The sequence below is a fragment of the Urocitellus parryii genome, chromosome 2 (genome assembly GCF_045843805.1).
Source record: "Urocitellus parryii isolate mUroPar1 chromosome 2, mUroPar1.hap1, whole genome shotgun sequence".
Lineage (NCBI taxonomy): Eukaryota > Metazoa > Chordata > Mammalia > Rodentia > Sciuridae > Urocitellus > Urocitellus parryii.
In genome coordinates this window covers 84316614-84338185 of record NC_135532.1, presented here as the reverse complement: position 1 = coordinate 84338185, position 21572 = coordinate 84316614, and the positions used below count along the sequence as shown (strand labels likewise).

General features: G+C 40.4%; 1 protein-coding gene across 2 annotated transcripts in view; it reads right to left on the bottom strand.

Moving 5' to 3' along the window:
* LOC113199601 (phospholipid-transporting ATPase IB) overlaps positions 1–21572 on the bottom strand; it is a 630500-nt gene that overhangs the window by 143695 nt on the left and 465233 nt on the right. For both annotated transcript variants that reach the window (XM_077793137.1, XM_077793139.1), the window contains 2 exons: positions 16099–16221; positions 13575–13653 (listed from right to left, as the gene is read on the bottom strand). In XM_077793137.1, coding sequence (XP_077649263.1) covers positions 13575–13653; positions 16099–16221 — 202 coding nt within the window. The remainder of the gene's footprint in view (positions 1–13574; positions 13654–16098; positions 16222–21572) is intronic.

Genomic DNA, 21572 nt, shown 5'->3' with positions numbered 1-21572 from the left:
TAGGCATCAAGGAAACCATTAAAACAACAATGAAATATCACTTAACACCCACCTAGATGTCTGTCACATAAAAGACAGTAACAAGGGTTGGTGAGGGGGTGGAGAAATTAAATCATCTATATGCTGCAGGTGGGAAATCAAAATTGTGCAGACACTTTGGAAAACTGAAGGGCAATTCCTCAAAAGATGATACATATTACAATTTTGCTTAGAATATGTGTTTTTTTACCTCTAAAAATGAAGACTTCAGACAGGTCCAAGATGCATCTACCTCTACCTCTTTTAAAATACGAAACTTCATGCACATGCACCTTCTAACGTGGAATTTAATGGCAATAAAAATCAATTGGCCCCATCAAAAAAATGATGCATATTTATTACATGTTCCAGTAATTCTAGTCCTAGGTACATAGCCAGGAAGTAAGAAAACATATAAATGAAACACACAAAAACTTGAACACGAGTGTCCATAGCAGTATTATTCATAATTACTCATCACAGCCCAAAATAATGAAAAGCATTATTCATTATTCACAAGGGCCTATTCATAACCCAAATGTCCATCAACCAGTGGATGAGCAAATAAATCTCCATCAATTGGTGAATGGTGTATCAGTACAATAGAATGTTATTAAACAATAAAAAATAATGAAGTACTGACACATGCTACAACATGGAGAAGTCTTGAAAAACTTATGCTATGTGAAAGAAGCCAAAAACAAAAGGCCATATGTTATATGATTCTATTCATACAGAATTCCAGAACAGGCATATCGTCAGAGACAGAATGCAAACCAGTGAGCTGGATGTGTTTGGGAAAATACAGAATGACAGCTTTTGGAGGCAATGAACATGTGGCTAGTTAAGATGATGGTTGCACAATGCTGAATATATTAAAAACCAGACGGGGCTGGGGTTGTGGCTCAGCGGTAGAGTGCTCAGCTAGCATGTGCAACACTCTGGGTTCGATCCTCAACACCACATATAAAAAAGGTATTGTATGCAACTACAACTAAAAAAATAAATAAATATTAAAAAAAACAAAAAACAAGAAAATTATTCTCTTTGCATAGATATAAATTATATCTTAATAAAATATCATACAAAATTTGGTTCCTCAGTCATACTAGCCACATTTCAAACACTCAATAGCCACATGAAGTTCAGATGGCACAGGTATAAAACATTGAATTTTCATTGAGGTTGGAAGTTCTACTGGACAATGCAGGGTTGGAGTGGCTATGTCCAAGGTGACAAGGAATGATAGAAATTGTTATACTGTAAAGTTATAAATGATAGTATTTGCTCATGATTTGGATGTAGGGTAGAAAAGAATGTGAGGAATCAAGGGTGATATCCAGATTTTTGGCCTGAGCCCTGAGGTCAACCGTAGAATCATTAACTTGAGATGGAGAACACTGGTTCTAGTTGTATTAACACAGCAGCAATGGTTCAAAAAAAAAAAAAAAGCATGTAAGGACTTGGTACCAAGTGTTTAAAATTTCCAGCTTATGACAGGAAGAACAGCTAACAATGAAGCATGGCTGTATTGCAAGAGAAGAAAAAGGAAATTTAGGAAAATGAGGTGGAGAGAAGAAACTGGGGTTAGTGGAAACAATCCCAGTAATGAGAATTAGAAGACTCTGTTCAGCCCTTCTCTCTTATCCCAGCTCTGTTGTTATTTAGTGTATTTTTTCTTTTTTTAAATTTTAGATTCTAAGTCCCAAGATTTTCAACTATAAAACAGAGAAGCAAACAATGATGATGACTGAACTATGTCCAAGGTTCCTTTCAAATAGGAAATTCCAAGATGTTCTTAGCTGCCAAATCAGCCCCATACATTTAGTGGCAGGAACATGAGACTCTCAGATCCTCCTTCTCCTCATCTGACTTAGGATATATTTCCTAGCGTTAATCCCACACTGTGTGCCCATAAACGGAGAGTGGGGCCCTGTTAACTGAGAAGAACAAGGATCTGTGTGCCTTGACACTCTTCCTGCACAAGCCCTACGGAGCCTAGAGAGAACTCTGATCAGACGGGAGAGTGAGAAGCGGTGGGAGACTGAGCTGCAAATCAAAGTTTGCACTTATGAATTGAAATTGTTTTAAATTTCTTCCCTCCCTCCCTTCCTTTCTTCCTTTTTTTTTTTTTTTTTGTGATACTGAGGACAGAAACCATGGCCTTGTGCATGCTAGGCAAGTGCTTTACCACTAAGCTATACCTCCAACCCTGAATTTCCCCTTAATACCAATATTTCCTATATTAGTAGAATCATGGACTAAATAAATAAGTAAATAAACATATAAGACATTTGTCTAATATAGAGGGCTTAGAATGTGTTCCATATTTAGCATGTTTTATATTTTGTGGAGATGCGTATATATGAACATTAAAGTGGTATATGAAAAAAAGTCTATTTGGAAAACATTTTCTGCAAGCATTAACTATATAACAGGTACAGTTCTAAGTGCTTTGCAATATTGCTTCTTCAGTACTTCAAGGACTGGAGAAAATATCATAATGATCTGTGAACTTCATATAAGGAATGTAGTGCAACAAAAGGAAGTGAAAAAACATGCCCAGGGTTACATGGTTTGGTGAGAATCTAATTGCTGTCAACAAGAGTTTGTTTTCATTAACTGAGTTAGAAAACTGGACCCCCCAAAATGACAGGAGACAACTTCAAGGAGAAAAACAATTAGACCAAGAGTCACTAATTTGAAATACCAACACCTAGCTGGGTGTGTGGTGTGCCTGTAGAGCCAGCTACTAGGGAAGCTGAGGCAGGAGGATCTCTTGAGCCCAGGAATTCAAGAACAGCTTGGGCAACTTAGTGAGATCTTTCTGAAGAGGGAAGAAAGGAAGAGAAGGAGGCCAACACCCGATGTGAAGGTAATTTCTAGAAGAACCAAGGTGGACACAAAATTAGATTCATGTTGACAGAAATTCTTACTATGTAAAGAAACATAAACAGTGGACAATTCAGGGGACAGCAGTAACCTCTTGAGACCAGACTTTCTTCTGAGTTAGTGTGGAGTATTTCCTTAGCCAAGAGTTTTTTGATCTTGGCACTATTAACATTTGCCAGATAAATCTTTCTAAAAAATTTTTTTCCTTTAACGTTTTATTTTATCCCCAATCAACATGTACTAATTGTATTCATCAATGGGGTTCGGCATGATACCTGAACACACGCTGACTGCATGCACCAATCAAATCCGACCCTTACCTCCCAATCTCCATCAATGACCACTCCACACTCAGATCTACCCCCTCCTCTCTGTGCGTTTGCCAGATAATTCTCTGGTGTGGGGTGGAGGCAGGGAGCCACCCTGTGCATGTTAGGATGTCTGGCAGCATCCCTGGCCTCTGAGACTCACTAGATGCCCCTGGTCTGTGACAATCTAAACTATACCCAAATATTGCCAAATATCCCCTGGGACAAATTCTTCCATGGTTGGGAGCCACTGCATTAGAGGAAAGAAAAAAGAGGAAGTGGAATATGCACAGAGCTTTCACTCTAAGAACTCACAAAGCTGCGAGGCCTTCACAAGGGGACAAGCTCCGTGATTATCTTGGAGCTGAACACTGACCTATAGAGTCAGCGCCTCCACAGAAAGGGATCCTGAAGACACGGACAGGACACTGGCAATCCAGCCCAAACAGAAAATAGATGGGAAAACGGAGGGACAGTTTGCCATGGAGCACCCAGCATTTCCACGGCATTCATTTCTAAACGGTCATGAGTGAACGCTAGTGGAATTCGATAAAATGTTTACACTTGAGGTCATCTGAGCATCAACTGTTAGTGAAGATAGGATATATTTGATATTCCAGCTCATCATTTTGGTGGGATAATTCGACACTGCATTTTCGTTTTCAGCCTAGGAAAGAGTATCTCTTTCCCCAGTCAAAACTAATGCCATCTGGAAATAATTGACTCCCTTGGAGGAAAAAGCTCCCAAACCAACTCGAGAGTCAGGGACTCGCCAAGTATCTCTGAAATGACAGCATCGGCTAAGGAAGCCATAGCCGTCGCCCTGAACACCTACCTCCTTGGGAAAATCCTCATGGAATGCATAGTTCCATTTCAACCATTTTAGAGACAAACGCCTGTAGATGCCATTCCTTGTGAAAAGCTACTCCTGAGAAACAGAAGTCCTAAGAAAGCTTTGGTGGATGAATGGATTCATGGCTTGGTGACAATTCATTAAGACCAAAAAAAGTCTAATTCCATTGTCCAGTTTATTTCTGATGCAGATTCCTGACAAAATATTTCTTTCCACTTGGCTTCACAGCACTGCTCCAATCTACCAATCCTCTCAGGAAAACATCTTCCTTGTCATTTTGCTGACCTTATTTTAGTCAGATATTGAAATTCTCAAGTGATTTTTTTTCTTGGAAAGGGGGAAAATCTGCCAAACTTAGGTGACTAGTTGGATTCTCCAAAGTTGGCCTTGAGGACATCATTTCTCCTCCATCTGTGTCAACCATGGTAAGGACACCTTTCCAGAGAAAGCAGGAGGAGGTGGGATACATGGATCTTTGGGGGTGTGGGAGCAGTGAGAGGGTAAAGGATATTTCTGGCAAAAGGGATATTTGCTATGTGCAGGCAGGGAGGTGGACACAGGGCTGAATGGCCAGCTGGCGATGTGGGGGAAGGGCCAGAGAGGGAGGTCAGCAGGGGTCAAGAAAGGGAAGGCTCTGAAAAGGACCCTATGAAAGAGATCCATCCAAAGTGCACGTGGAACCATGTGATCTTGCTCAACCTTTGTGTTCCTGTCCTAACCAGCACAGAGCTGAGCTCTTCCAAACAGAAACCCATCATTAGTACACAATGGCTTAAAAGAGCCAGGGGAAAGGTGAGAAGCATGAACCTGCCCACTGCCTCCAAACAGCTGGCACTTCACTGAACCTGCCTGGGATCAGTGCAAATTCTGCAAATCTAGGGTCAGATCCACCTACAGAGGAAGGCTGAGCTGAGAAGAAGGGCATGGCCTGTGCCAGAATTCTAGGGGATGATTTCCTGGGGCCAAGAAAAAGAGAAGGACCCATTCCCCATCTACTTGGCCTGATAAAATCCAGAGTCCACATTTAGAATATTTTAGGATTACATGTGATGAAATCTAGCCATGCAATGGTGCCTATTACTTACATGAAAAAACGAGAAAGGTGAAAACACTGTCCTGAAGAGCAGAAGATTCTCCTAGAGACAAACAGGGTCTTGTAACTTCAGGACGCACTGACCCAAGGCAATGGTTGAATCTGTTCTTCCAGACTTAAATTATTTGCAATTTTTGGTTGAATTTGGGGACTGACATAATGTAGGATTAGACAAATGAGGTCTGGAAACACAGTCCCTAAAACAGACAGTTGTGAACAATTGGGACCAAAACCACACAGGCCCTCCACATTAGTAGGAACAGCCCCAAAAATGTTGCATGCAAAAACCACTTTGAAAATACTTGTGGGAAAAAACCACAATTTGTAAGAAAAGTTATGTCTCATTTTCTAAACAGAACGATCAAGGAACTTATTTCAGGATATACCAAAGGCCTAGGTTGATGACATTTGATAAAGATGCCATTTCAATTAAATGCTCATTAAAACCATGACATCATGGCCCAGCAAAACCACAGAACACATTCAGGAATGGCTCTGACAAGAGACAAAATGTGAAGACAAAGTTCTAACACAGTTCTGTAGGGTCAGAAAAGACAAGGTCTAATAATCACAAAAACAGACGGAGGGAATTCATATGTGCAGTTTTGATGGAGTAAGAGTCAGGCGACAGCTGAATTGACAAGGGCAGGCATCTGGGTGCCATGGGACGCAGTAGGGAGAATTCAGGAGGATGTGGCAATATTCCCTTTGACATCAAAGCTTTTGCCAAGACATTTTGGTCAGGGGTCAGATGCCAAGATTCTGCTTCCCTCCCTCATCCTTTCGCTTCAAGAAACTTTCAGCTGTACAATTTCAGAGCAGCTCAGATTCCAGAATACTAACAGGGCCTCTGCTCCCCTACCTCTGTGGGTCTCTTAGGACAGCGGAGGCGCAGAGGAGGTACAGAACCAACTGCCCCTTGCTAGACTTACATCAAGGGTGAAGACGTAGTCCAAGTTTCAGTTATGATTTCATTGAAAAATAAACTTTGAGAACTTAACCTGTTTACACGTCTGTACTCTGATTAACACTATGATTTCTTCTCCCAACACTATGTATTCATGAAGAGAACATTTCTTTTCCTTTCTTTGCAAAGAGTGGCATAAAATCTTGGAGAGTGCTCATAAAATGGAGGGTTTACACAAGTGTTAGCGATTACAATTACATTCAAGACCAGTGTTGGGTTAAGTTCCTGGTTATATAAGCCTTTGCTGGATTTTCTCCTCTTTATTGCCATTTCAGCTGGATGAAGTTAAGGATGTGAAACTCAAGTATCAATCTCTTTTTTCACTTTTGTTTACTAAAAATAGAGTTTAAAAAGGAAGTGAAAATGAGGGAGAATATACTTAGTTGCCAACGCCAGTCACCTAGTGAGACCACAAACATGTTTCTTACTCCTGGGTCAATGGCTACGTGATACTCCCCCGTCTCCTCCACCTGGGTGGGGTCCCGTGACTAGTCCTTGCCAATCAGATGTGAGCAGGGTGATGGCTCCCTTCCTGCCAGAGACAGACCAGCCTAAGTGACCTTGCTTCTCTCTCCCTTTCCAGTGTTGAAGTTGAGGGTGAAATCAGGGGCCAGTCACTAAGTAGAGAACGTTGTATAAAACGGGACCGGGTTGTTTTCTAGCCAGGTGTGCTAGGACCTGAGGACAGAGGAACAACTGTGATGAAGGAAGACATTCATAATCACAGATTGCTCTGTGGGAGAGTGAAATATCCCACCCGAAATACATTTTTTTTCACTATATTACAGTTGGCTATTCAGAGAAACTAAAGACCTCTATAAACACAGGAATGGCTCTGAGAAGCCATTGTGTAAAAAGAAATTTAAATTTATATCAGTAAGTGAGCAGCAGATGCAGACAATGCTTTTTTACATGCTATCCTACTATTTGCCTAGCAAAGATCTGGCTTCCTGTGAAGAGCCCCCAGCCCCCTGCCAAACTCCAAGTGAGGTTCAGTCATCTTGCCCCTCTTTGAGTTCCATACTGAATGTGTGTGTGTGTGTGTGTGTGTGTGTGTGTGTGTGTGTGTGTGTGTCTCCCAAGCTTAGGTACAAAATAAAATGTGCATGTTCTCTTTCCTGTTGTCCATTTGATAAACTACAAGTATTAAACCTTCAGAGAGAAAAAGGCAAATTTTAAAACTTCCATATGACTAGAAACAGGAGGCCAGATATGCCATGCAGGGCCATGTAGGAAATCTCCCACCTCAGTCTGGTCAGGAGGCAGGAGGAGGGGAGGACTAGGCATAGACCAGAACCTTTACTGGGGTTCTTGATGAAAGCGATGGTCGGGAAGGGTAGGCACACTGAAATACGTTTAGGATTGGTTACCTAAATAATTTCAGCAGGCTCTGAGCCATAGGAATGGTTTCTAGTTGTGGCACATTGATCCTGAGGTGATTTATGACAGAGGAATATAGATATGCTATGTTAGAGTTTGATAAAAAAAGATGGCTGGCCAGGTGCAGTGGTGCACACCTGCAATCTGAGTTACTTGGGAAGCTGAATCAGAAGGATCACAAGTTTGAGGCCAGTTTCCACAATTTAGTGAGACTCTGTCACTAAATTTAAAAAAAAAAAAAGAGTTAAAAATAAATAAATAAAAGTACTAAAATAGAGTTCAAGTTGGTTATTCAGAGAAACTACTTGCTTTGCATGCAGAGGCACTAGGCTCAATCTCAGGCTGATTTATGTAACCAAAGACATGCTTCCAGGGGAGTCATTTGTCATTTTAAGAAACAGCTAGCTCTGGGAGAAAAAGTTTCTCCTGAATCTAGGCCCCCAAATGCCAGAGCACAAAGCATACAGAAAAATGTAGTCAGTGTGCCTGTAAACAATGCGTTCCTCCAGTGGAGAGTGACAGGGGTGAGAACCCCTCACTGGGCCAAGTCCCTGAGATGTGGGGACTGCTGTTGCAGTAGCTATTCCCATGGTAGCTAATATACTCCAGTTCTACTTTTTGCTAAATCTACAAGGGTCCTATCTGGGAACTCTGGTTCATGTTCCTAAAACTATTACACCAAACCCATGTGTTTGTACATGTAACAGAAAGTTTATTGAGAGATACTGAAACACAAGAAATATTCAGCTGAGTGAAAACAAAGGCCCTTCCAACCCACTTCTATTTCTGGCTGTGTGAGGTGGAATACTGACATTATGTACAAAGGTAGGCTCTGATGTGGGGGGCTTTACTGTGGCAGTTCAAATGGAGGAAAAAAATTTGGATTTCAATTTGGAGACCTAGTTATATTTTAAATGTGTTATGACTGGGTTAGTAAATGAATAAGCTACTTAGATTTAAAAGTTGTACTTTGTGTAAATCTAAGTCTTCTAGAATATTCTTTCTAGTTCTTAGTTCCATTTATTGAATTTACATGCCTCAGGATTTTATGACCCTCCACCACCCTGTTCTCTCAGCAGGTGTTCCCAGATGTCAGAGGCCACAGTGACTTACTGCTCCCCTTTTCTGTCCCATTAAACACTCAAATGTCTGCCTTTCAATTTTTCATTCATTTTAGACCTTTTCTAAACTGCACACAGTATTGGCAGTGACTTTTACAGGGGAACAAATGTCAGTGCATTGCTTCAGGAACCCGACTTAGTATTTTGTTGGCCTTTGTGGCTGCAATAGCACATTTTCCTGCAGGTTTAAGACATAGTAGAATCTGGTAGAGATGGAAAACATTCACTAGGGCAATTCTGGATCTTTCCAGTTCTACCTCCAATCCGCCTACTCCGTTCTGCTACATTTATTACTACCCAAGATTGTGCAATGGCCAACCAAATGGACTCCAGTAATTATCCTTGCCAGTGTAGTTACATCAAAAAAAATCAGATCCTATGGCTCCCTGCTAAACCTGTCCATGGCATCCCTGACACTTACACTCTAAAAGCCTCCATATTCTCGAAGGTCCAGAGAAGTCTGACATTTCTCCTTCCATCCTCATCATCTCAAAGCAATTTGTTTCACAGTCCCACCCTCAACCCCCACCCACCTGTGCTTTCCTTGATCCAGAGCCACTCCCCCCTGCACTATTCCCAAGGCTGAGGCACCTTCCTGTTTACTTTTTTCTCATTCCTTCCTACTCATCTGTTGCCACATCCTCTGAGAAGCAGTCCTCAAAGTCCAGCTCAGTTCAAGTTTCCTTGGGATACAAAGGACCCTTTGGTAACAGTTCTCATTCAAGTCTGCCTTCTCTAGATGTAAGTTCCATGAGGGCAGGGAATTCATCTGTTATGTACACTTTTTATGTTCTTGCCCTAATTTAACTGAATTTCGACAACAATTCAAGTCATCAGGATCAACGAGATACAAAACACCCAAGTTTACAGCTCATACATGCTTTAAGCTAATACGACTGAACAATGCCATGGGCAAAGAGGTATGCTGAGTTTTATTTTAGACATGGGCACTATTACTTTTTTATTATTTAAGACACATCTGATCTTATAGCAGCCCATTTATTAAAAAGTATAAAATTGCCTTCTTTAAAAATGTTGAAAGATGCTGTTGCTTAATTAGTAATCAAGCCAACCTATAAATATCCATGAGACACACCTTCTTAAAATGCAAGGGATTTGTGAACTGAACTTTAAGGAATCGATCAAAATCAGTTTTTTTTAAAAGCCGGTAAGTACATTCTCTTTTCCATCACCTCCCTTGCAAATTTCATCAGGAAAAATGTGAAAATTTCTTTTTTCAAATCCAAATTGATTTTACGTTCTTTTGCCAATAATCACATTCCACTACAAGGAAGGTTGCTCAACTATGCAGACAGGAAATGCCAATGGGAAATCCAAGAGTGGCCTGGCTCTAAGACCCCTGATGAATCTGGGGGTCTGTGAAGGTGAGATGCATGGTCTTCACCTAATGCCACTTTTTAGACAGAAGGGGATGGGGCTGCAGGCAGCCCGTGGCTTGAGCATAAGGTTGTGATGGTTGGGAGAAATCTGATTTACTGAACTGCTGGAGTGGAAAAATTTATTTTGAAACTTGAAATGAATCATCACAAACTCCATTAGCAAAAGAGTGCTTTGAAAAGTCTATCCAAAACCATGCAAAAATAAGTGAAGCAAAAATTCTGGGAAGCATTCTAGGGAGAAAAAAACCAGGCACACCTTTCCAAGAATATTTATTTCTGAGTGATAATCATATGACCTTGAACAAAGTGAACAGCACTGATTGGTACCTAAGCCTCTCTCCATTCGTGGTGGACGGGGAATCTTACAGTAAAACTCACTGTCTTTGTGACAAAATACGCCTAATGTCACATGATGATGTGGAGCTAGATCAGGGACTCGGCCCCGGGTTGAGCATACCTCCTTCATGGTGGTGGGTGTCAACAGGTGGGAAAGGGATGGCTTCAGAAACCACTGGGGCAGTGGAGGGAGGCTTAGAGGTTCTCTTTTGTTGTACCAGGGTCCCTCTGCTTTGAAAATTATCCCCATTTGCCTCAAATTGGTGCCATGTTCCTATCCTATGCCTCTTGGGAGTAGAGTGGATAGCTTTCTAAATGGCAATTAAGAGTGTAATAAGAACTCACTTGTATTCAGGACAGTAAATCAGCACACATAAACAAGTAATCCAATCATCCTCTCAAACTTGCAATCTTCCTTGATTTCCACCACCGACTCACACCCCCCTCCACTGCCGTAATTCTCAACAACCTATGATCTTGCAAATTCTATATTTTTCTTTACAGAGCAGTCTTACCCTTCATGTAACTTCAGATCCCATCATGTAACTCTGCAGTTACCATCCTCTTCCCCCTTTATGCTGTAGACATACACAGCTCCCACCCACTACACAGGGGATGGTGGAAATGCATACAGACTTGTTTTGATTTACAGTTGCCACAAGGGTAGGGAAATGTGGAGAGGCGTTGTCTTAGTCTGTTCAGGTTGTTATAACAAAAAACATAGACTGGTAGCTTATAACCAATAGAAAATTATGTCTCATAGTTCTGGAGGTTGGAAAGTCCAAGATCAAGGTACTGGCAATTTCTCTGTCTGAGGTGGGGGCCTATTCATTTTAGAGGGCACCTTCTTGCTATGTTCTCATTAGCTCAAGAGTAAAGTGACTCTTGGAGCATTAATATATAAGGGAACTAATCCCATTCAGTGGGTGCCACCCTCTTGACCTAATCACCCCAAAGGCCTCACCGCCTAATATCATCACCTTGGAGGTGAGATTTCACTGTAAGGTTTAGGGGGAGAGAAAAACATTCAGTCCATTTTCCTAGTTTGACTCTTCCTGCCAGTCCTACACATCTGAATCCCATGTAGACTTCACAGCTAAACCTAGATGTTTCCTCCTCTAAGAAGCTATTAAAAAATACCAAATGAAAGGCATCTCCCAACCTTCTGGTAGCTAATCACACTTCATCTGCATTTTCCTTGAGACAGCTATTGTACTAGCGTCATCGATGTGCAAATCTAATCTCCTTTACCAGACTACAAACTAATAAGATCAACACTGATACATTCACCGACCATCTTGAAATCCACTGCAGTGTTTTAGACATAAATATTACATGAATGAACACAGTCTGTAAGTAATAATGTAATGCTTTTATTTTGTACTAATAGAGGGAAGATAGAAATGAATTCTAAAATATTCATTCAATTTGTCCGAGAGGGTCAACTAATGGCAAGAACAAAAATGGCCTTCTATGACAATTAACTTAATACTTTTAGTTTATTTCACCTTAAACATTTTTATTTACCTGTTGTTTAAAGCACGGCTAAAAGAAAACCCTATGCTGAAGGACCAGTAAATACAATAAAATAGTGACATTGATGATGATGATGGTAACAATAATTAAAACAGAAAAAAATTCTCTTGTGTGGCTGTTAGGCCAATAGAAAGATTTGGGAGAAATAGTTAAGGGAGGCAGAACCTAACTTAAAATTCACTTGATGATTTGAGCAGCTACATTAATTCCTGTCAAAGCAGGCCATAAATGTCTTATAAAACTGGTTTACAGTCCAAAGGCAAACACTTCTGGAAACAGTTCCAGTGTCCAGTTCAGAACAAAGGGTCTGGAGACAGCACTGAGGCCAATCCATACTATCTGCTCTCTCTTCCTATGAGTCTGGGATCAGGTACAAAAGGACAATTGCTAAAATGTTCACTGGTCCATCGTGGTATGACAATGGCTGCTTCTACTTCTACCACCAAAATGTCACAGCTTTGGGAACAAAATCACACCTAATGCTCTTCTACTGGCAAACCCTTACTGCTAAAACCATTTTAAAACAAAACACTGAGTAAAGATGAAGCCCAGAAAAGCCTGAGAAGTAAAAGACATTGAATTCACTAAGATGTTCTTTTGCGGGGAAGGTGTAGAAGCAGAAAATTCTATTTCCTGATCTAAAGACTGAAGGTCCCTGGACAGAAAAGGAGTTCTGATGAAATTGAAAGAACAGGTCAGAGGGCATAATAAATTTCTGTGCATGCATTTTCTCTGTCAGAATTTAATAGGTTAAAGAATATCAGTGAAGATGAATCATTTCTGTTTGAAGCATAAAACACACTGACACAGCAACAAAGACGCTTGGAAACTTTATATTCTTTGCTTCTTTGAACAATCAAAGGCCTTGTCTAGTCAAGGTTTGGAGTAATTTTTCCCAGGAGGATTATTATTATTTGAGAGGGATGAAAGAGCAGTGTTCTTATGATACATTTTTATTTTCTGAGACTCAATCCACCTCTTGATGTGGAGGCCACATTTTGGAGGCATTAAGAAGTATGAATAAACACGGAGGCTGTCACAGTTCTCACTCATCCTCTTCTAGCTGTGGCAAAGAACTAAAACCAATCTGGAGAATTCATTCTCAAAGTATAGCTTCATAAGGTGGAGGAATAAGACTAAACTCTTACAAGATTTGAGTGATTCTGTATAAGAGGTATAAGAAGCTTGAAAAATGAAAGCTCAATAAAGTAACAGAATTTCAAACATATGGGCAAGAGATTTCATGATAGTATAGCATTCTTCTTCAAGGTCAGACTCAAATAGTTATTACAAACTGAGTTTAGAATTCCTAGTATTTAAACCATCCAGTCAACTAGAAAAAAATGGAGTCTCAAAGTTGACCTGATAAAACCTCTTAAGTTAGAATTCTACTTGGTACTAGTTATTGTTCAAATATATACATATATATACATATATACATATATATATATACATATATATATACATATATACACAGACATACACATATATATGTATATATATTAAAATTATATATTTTATAAATATAAATTATATATATATATGGGTTTTTTTTCCTCTAATGTGTTCTTGTGATCTCATTGTGTAAAACTAGGGAGAAAGTCATGAACATGCCGGCAGCAGACGGGGTGCAAAGCTACTTGCTGACAGTTGAATCATAAAGCTGTTACCATGCTCCAGCGCTTTCATGGGAAACCAGAAGAGGATGAGGGAGTGGACCAAGGCGTTGATGCAGTGACCCCAGAAAACCTGCAGAAAAACAAACCAAGACAGTCAGAGTGGACGGAACTCTCAACCTCTGTGTGCAGCTCTCAGGCTGTGAAGGCTCCAGGAGGAGCACACTACTCTCAAATTTTAAAAAGCCCCCCCAGACAGCTATTTCCTCATATCAACATGCAAATGTCTGAACTCTCTCCACATAATACTATTTTACTAAAAAGACCTACAGGATATATCCACCTATATACAGACCAATACACAATCCATCCACGTTTGAAAAGTGAGTTGCAGTGAGTTTTCTTTAGCATCTGAAGACAAACATTTTAGGAACATCTGGAAAAAGGGCATTAGGTCAAAATTGCTAATAAGAGATTGAATCTTTCCTTTTTGAAACCATTAAAAAGCATTTTACCTGTAAATTCTCACATGCCATTCTCTTGTTTTTCTGCTTACAATACTTCCCATTTAATTTTTTCTTTCAGTTTTGGGATTTGGCTAATACATGCACATTAAAAAAATTCTGTTTTATCTGAAGGAACAGGAAGTTTATTCTAAACTAGAGTTTCATTAATGCATTTCAGACTTTGGTGCTGGTGCTTCACCATAGAGCTATACTCCTAACTCCTTAAGTCTCATTCTAAACTACTGAGATGGCGGAACAACTAGAATCAGATTAAATGTATTTAAAGGTCTAAAGTTGTTCTGGGAATTCTCATATAGTTCGCTCCTAAGTAGTGGTGGGACAACAGAAAAATAAAGAAAAATATTGTTATATAAAAATACCTCCCCGTTTTAAATATTCATTTTTGTTTCACTTTTTGCCTGACCTCTCTACCAAACAAAACCAAAACTAAAACCCAAGCAAAACCAAACCCAGGAACCAAACAAACAAACAAAAAACTCCAAAGCAAGGTGACTGCCAATGTCTCAGGGCATACTCGGTATCACTATTTTGGAGGTGGGTTCATTCCCTATTCACTTCCCACCTTAAAAGGCTTTTTAATTCAAACTCTATCAAAAACACATTTGATTTATGTAAGAAATGCAGAGAAAACAGGTCTTATTTTCCCATAAATAGAATCATAGTAAACAAAGACTGATAAAGTAGTCACCCAAGTCTCCTGAGTATGGAAGACAGTAGAGTTAACAGGATCCCATTTAATTTTTTTTTCCAGCCTTGGCTATGCCTGTTAAACTGGCCTAAGCATAAGCAGCTGTGAAGGCCAACGACGAGTAACATCTGGCTCAGAAGAAGGACCTCCTGAGGCAGTTCTACCACAGAGCTTGGAGAATGAGCTCACCAAGTCCTTCCACCAAGGACCCAGTGCCATCTGTGCACATTGCAACCACAGCCAGCACTCAGTACTGCCACGGAATTGGGCAAGGGACTGCGGTTTCAGCTTCCTGATCCCGTCCTGCACAGGCCTGGGGCCACGCAGCTGTACTCACATCCTGCCTCCTCCAGGTGAGGCACGTGCCTTCCCCTTGGGCACGCAGCATTCAGTCACTCTCCCACTTTGGTGTGATGGCAGGCTCTGCAACAGGCTCTCCTTGACATACAAGATTTTTTGGTCCCTATCATACCCAAGCCAGATCCTGCTTGGGTCTTCTGAGGATAGATCTACCTAGGCCCAGCATCCCTAATCCAAAAATCCAAAATCAAAAATTCAAAATTCTTGAATCTGAAACTTTTTGAGCCCTGATGTGATGCCACAGTGTAAAATTCCACACCCTGAAACAGTTTTCATGCCCCAAATTATTAAAAATACTGTATAAAATGACTGTCAGTTTATGTATATAAGGTCTATATAAAACATGAGTGAATTGTTCACTTAGACCTGGATCTCATCCTTAAGATCTGTCACTAGGTACATACAAATATTCCACAGGACAAAAAACCAAAGTTGAAAACACTTCTGATCCCAAGAATTTCAGGGGTATTTTAAGGGATATTCAATTTGTGCCTAGATCCTTTCTTTTTCTACAGTCTGAAGAAAACAAACAAACAAAATACAAAAGTCACAAACAAAAATTCATGACTGACTTGATCCATGAGTTGGTATCCAGTCATTCTAGCTAAATAAGTATTTTCTTTAAAATGAAAAACCCGGCAATGTCTAGGCAAGGTCCCAGTCAGCCGTACCCCAGGGCTCTTGAAAACGTCAGGCTTATCCTGAAGGAAGGGGAACGTGAGTGCTAAGGCCCCACTGATATTAGGGACCTATGTGGAGAGGAGGGAAATGGGGTTGACCTCCTGGAACTTAAAGAAGAGCTCTGTAGGACATGGGAAGCACCTCAGAAAGGCATGAGTTCTCTGGGCTTGCTGTATGGAAGGGCTGTGGGTCATAGTCTCACTGCTTCTCCCATGTTCTCTCTCAAGTGTCACATGTAAGACGGCTGGAGCTGAACCTCAGAAGGCAGGCCGCACTCTGCTACACTCTTCTGAGGGGACAGCTCTGTAATTGCAACGTTTACCTTGGTGTTGAAGCCTTCAGCATTCTGGGTGATTTTGTAGAGCTGAGGAAACCTGAGCATGCTCTCCTGACTGCAAGACCTCTCAAAGATTCCCAGGGTAAAGGGTGGCAACGCGGTGAAAATCTGTGTGAAGACAATGAGCCATTAAGAGCTGCCCTTCCGATCCATTCACACAGGAGCAGTGTTCTAGTTCTCTGGAATGATGACTTAATTTCCAGTCAAGTCCAAACCTGAGACTCCATGATTCACAACTCCCCAGACACCCTCCAAACAGAGAAAACATACAAAGGACCACTTTTTATTGTTAATATGTGTAAAATGGATACATTCAACAGTAAAAACAGCATTATGAATAGTGGATGTGCCAAGAAATCTTGTTAACAACAGCCCTTCTTTGTAGAATGAACAGCAATGGAGAATCACACCATAGCTCCAGGAAGTGTCATGTTTTCTGTTAGTGCTGAGCTGGTGCACACTTTTAAAATTTCCCACCCTGCTTTTATCCTCAGATTTTAGGAAGCCCAAGCTACTTCATACATTTATTCATCCAACAGATATGTATTGTGAATGAACTGTGGGCCAGATACTGTGCCACTCTAGGAATACAGAGATTTAGAAACACATGAAAGAAGAGGAAGCAGATTTCTCACAACTCTGGCTACTACAGAGGTAAGGACCAGGGCAGCAGGGATACACACACACACACACACACACACACACACACACACACACATGCAGCGCTCTGCAAAATTACTCATGGAGATGGAGAGGGGGCAGGGGGAAAATGGAGGAGAAGGAAAAGTCAGGAATTGATTCTCGCATCAGAGCCTCTGACCTTCACCATATTGGACCTACAGAATTTGGCAGGATATTCAGGGATACAGATGGATGCTACAAAACGCACTCCCTTGAGAAGAATTCTCCTTACAGAGCTCCAAAGCATCCATGAGCACATTTGAGGGGAACTTGTAAGACACATAGGATGATGGCTGGCTGAGTGCACAGTACAAGGATGGGAGGAGACCGTTTAGTCTCCTGGGACCCCGAGTTCCAGGGCAGTGGTGCCTTCTAAGACCTGACATCTGTACCTCTCTAGGTGGCGGAAAGGTAAAGCCATGTGCCGAAGACGGGATCTGGAGGAAACATGTCATTTCAGTCTGGGATATGCTGTGGCCCCATGTGCCATGACACATGAATAAATCAGTCAGGTTCACTCCAGGTGAACTGGGTTGGCACTGAATAATCACACAGAGACAGAGAAAATACCTTTTTCTTGGGGGTTCAGCAATGGCTCCTCGGCCCTGGCTCCCACAAGGGAAGCAAGAGAGGCAGACAAAAGAGGGTGAGAGAATGCCAGAGCCCTATTTATTGAGGGAAGACAATCAGGAAAGTTCCACCCAAACGAGGCAAGGGATTGGGTGTCAGGGGAGTGTAGCCCAGTCTCATTGGGTGACACCCACTCCCAGAGCTTCATTCCCCTGCTGAGCCCAGAAGAGATCCACCTGCTTCCTCCTGGAAACCAGTCTCACACCTCCATTGCTCAAGGCTAAGGGTGCTCAGCTCCTAGGTGGCAGCTCCCAACACCCATGGGTCATTCTCTTTTTTGGTTCTGGCATAGTTCAGAGAGACTGATGGTTATGGTTTGAATGTGAGGTGTCCCTCAAAAGCTCATGTGAAATAATGCAAGAAAGTTAAGAGGTGAAATGTCAGGGTTAGGAGTGCATTAATCCCTGATAGGGATTAACTGGCTGGTAACTGTAGGTAGGTAGGGTGTGGCTGGAGGAGGTGGGTCACTGGGAATGTACCTCTGGGGTATTTATTTTGTTCCTGGTTAGTGGCTGCTCTAGTGCCTCATGCTCCTGCGTGCTCTCGCTCTCTCTCTCTCTCTCTCTCTCTCTCTCTCTCTCTCCCTCCCTCCCTCCCTCCCTCCCTCCCTCCTTCTCCTTCTCCTTCTCCTTCTCCTTCTGGATCTCGATCTCTACCTCTCCCTCTCTACCTCCCTCCCTCCCTCCCTCCCTCCCTGCTGGTCCCATGTCCTGAGTCACTTTCCTCCACCACACTCTTTCAAGGGGATGTTCTGCCATACCTTGAGTTCAGAGCAAAGGAACTGGCCGTCTATGGACTAAGACCTCTGAAACTACGAGCCCCCAAATAAACTTCCCCTTTTCTAAAATTGTTCTGGTCAAGTCTTTTGGTCGCAGAGGTGAAAAGCTGGCTAAAACACTGACTCACTCACTCTTAGCAGCTAAGTGGATCAAATCCCTGCCCACCAACCCGGCAGGCTTTTTGGCCTGTGGGAATCAGATGTACATCTCGGAGAGAATTCTGAGTTCACACCAGTTATTTGGAGACTTGGGCATGTGGCTAGAGAAATAAGCCTTTCCCAAGTCTGTTAGGATCAAACGATCAGAGATATAGTGAGGAAGGCCCATCCAACTCTCAGCTCTCCTCTTCCAGCAGAGAGCAGATGGAAAGCAGCCTGGGATTTCAAAGTGCTATAAAGTCTTCAAGGAGGATATTGAGGAGGGTGGTACCTGCTTCCCTCCAAGTAAGAAAAGCTGTCTATGTTATGGATAGAAGAAGAGGCGCCTATCAAACATCTCAGAAGCTCTGCATACTCTGAGTACACAGCTTCACCTCACTGTTTGGCATGGACGCCTACTTGTGCCAACATTCAAGTCTTTTCTCTTTCCCTCTTCACTTGATTTCCTCCTTCCATCCACTCTGAGTCCTCTCCACTTCATCATTAGGCAAAGCCCGTAGGCCTGACCATATTTTTCACCCTCCTTAGCATGCCCTGCACTCACGTTCATAGACTGGTTGGAGACTGTGATTTGTTTTACAAAAGGGAATGCCGCCTACATTTTTCTTCATCATACTTTTATTGCTAAACATCATGGAAAGCCCTCCAAAGTTCCTCAGGTTTGACACTAACGCGTCTTTTAAATGCTCACATAATCAGTCAGAGCGTGGATGCACCATACTCTTTAAGCCATTTGCACCCTGACAGTCATTCATTTTGCTTCCAGCTTTTTGTTACCACAATTATTATGCAATAACTTCTATCATATATGATAAAGTATACACTTTTCCTGTCCCAGAAGTAAGTCTTCTGAGTAAAAGGAAACATGTATTTTTAATTTTAGGAGATGTTGCTAGGTTGCTTTCAAAACAGGTTCCAATCACTTATGTCTCCCCTTGCAAAGGATAGCAGTAATCTTTTCTCTGTTTTTCTATCAGCAACAGTTATGTCAATCTTTTAATATTCTCCAGTCCAAAAATTTAAAGATATTAACTGTTACTTTTAAAAAATTTACGTTTCCCTATCAGTTATTTGGAGCACGTTTTCATATATTTGTTGGTCATCTGGACTTGCAACTCTGTAAAACATCTAGTCAGGTCCTTTGTTATCTATTCATGGCTTATGCCCTTTTCTAAGAATTCTTTGAGTATAATAGATATTAAAACCTATGTTATAAAATTAAATGTATTTTTGTCTGTTAATTTTAATGTTTTTTGCATAACAAAAAGCTTTTACTTTTTAAATGGTTGAGAATAACTTTGGAGTATCCAACTGTGTTATACAAGTGTCTCTTCCCTGGAGCTTACATGTAATTCTGGATTTTTACAGTTTTATTTTTCACATATAAGTCTTTGATATAAGATAGAAATTTTTGATATAAGATAGAAGTTTTTCCCTAGACAATGGACAAGTTGTGGGAATACATTAGTCCAGAGTTTTCCCCCTAAGTTGAAAAATCACCATTAAGGCTTATTAATTTCTCATGTATTATAATTCTACAACATAAACCTGGAATCCAGTTCTAGAATCTCTGACTTCTTTGTATAATTCTGTGCCAGTAACATATTGATTTGATTATGCTGACTTTAGAGTATATCCTGATATTAGTAAAGATAAGTCTACTCTATGATCTTTTCTAAACCAACTTAGCATATGTATTCTCAAATACTCATTAATTCCATCACATCATGTATAGTTTTACGCAGCTTCTCTCTTTGGAATTACATAAATTTAAATTTACATGTTAATTTTAGAAGACTTTACTCGTTAATAATACCAAGACTTCTCATGTAGAAAAATATCATGCCTTCCATTTGTTGAAATTTTGTTTTGTATCCTTCAGTAAGACTTTTTTTTTCATAAAGGTACTATAAAATTATACCTATGCAATGTATAATTTTAATTGCAACTTTAAAAAAAATTTTTCAGTGCTGGGAGTGAATCCAGGACCTTACACATGCCAGGCACATGCACTACTACTGAGTCACATCCCAGCTTACTGCAATTTTGAAAGAAACTACTATTCTCTTTGCATTTTTAGATTGCTAGAGCAAGTAAATAAATAAATAATGATACTAACTGCTAGGATGTTTAAAAGTTATTGATTTTTACATATTTATTATTTTTCTGGTCAACTTATCAAATTCTCTTATAATTCTAATATTTCTTTATTAGTAATCTTTTGGGTTTTCTAGATAAACAGTCACATAGCAACATATGTACATGCCCATGTTTTTGTATGCATACTGTATAACCATAGAAATTATTCATTGTGTTTCCAATATTTGTAACAGTCATTTAATCTTGACAATTGCTGAAAAACCCAGAACAATGCTGAATTATACAGTGATGGCAGGTATCTTGACTAATTTCTTATTCAAAATGAAATAGTTTTAGGATTTTATCATTTATGGAAGCATGCTACTATTCACTATTTTTGTGAATAGTCTGAAATATAGTTAACTGACTTCTTTCTATTTCTATTTTACTTAGAGTTCCTATTTCAGGAATGGCAGCTGAATTGCTTCAAGTGCTTTTGTAGCATCTACTGATGGGATGTTTTTCTTCACCTTGTCGACATAGTAATAGAAAGATTTTTTAATTTCAAACCTCTAGTATTCCTGAAATTAGTCCTACTCGGTCAAATACTTTATTATTTTAAGACACTGTTGAACTCTATTAGCTGATATTTTAGTTAGAATTTTTGTGTTTATTTATAAGTGAGGCCTTCTCATAATTTTCTTCTTCAAATTATACTGGCTTAATAATAGCATACATTTTCTGCTACAGTTTAAATAAATTATAGTTATCTCATCACTAAAAAGTATATAAAATTTAGTTGAAACCCATCTGATCCTAGTAGCTTTTGTCCCTGAGTGGCCTTTATCATCCTACCCACAAAATTAAATGGACCACGGGTATATGGCACTCCGTCCTTCTCCTCAGGGGATAAGTTCCAAGACCCCCAGTGGATGCCTGAAACCTCACAGAATACTAAACCCAGATATACTGTGGTTTTCCTTATTTATACAAATCTGTGATAAAATTTAATTTAGAATTAGGCATAATAAGAAGTCAACAAAAAATAATAAAAGAGAACAACTATAAAAATATGCCACAATAAAAGTTATGAATTACTAGCTGGGAACCATGGTGCATGTCTATATCCCAC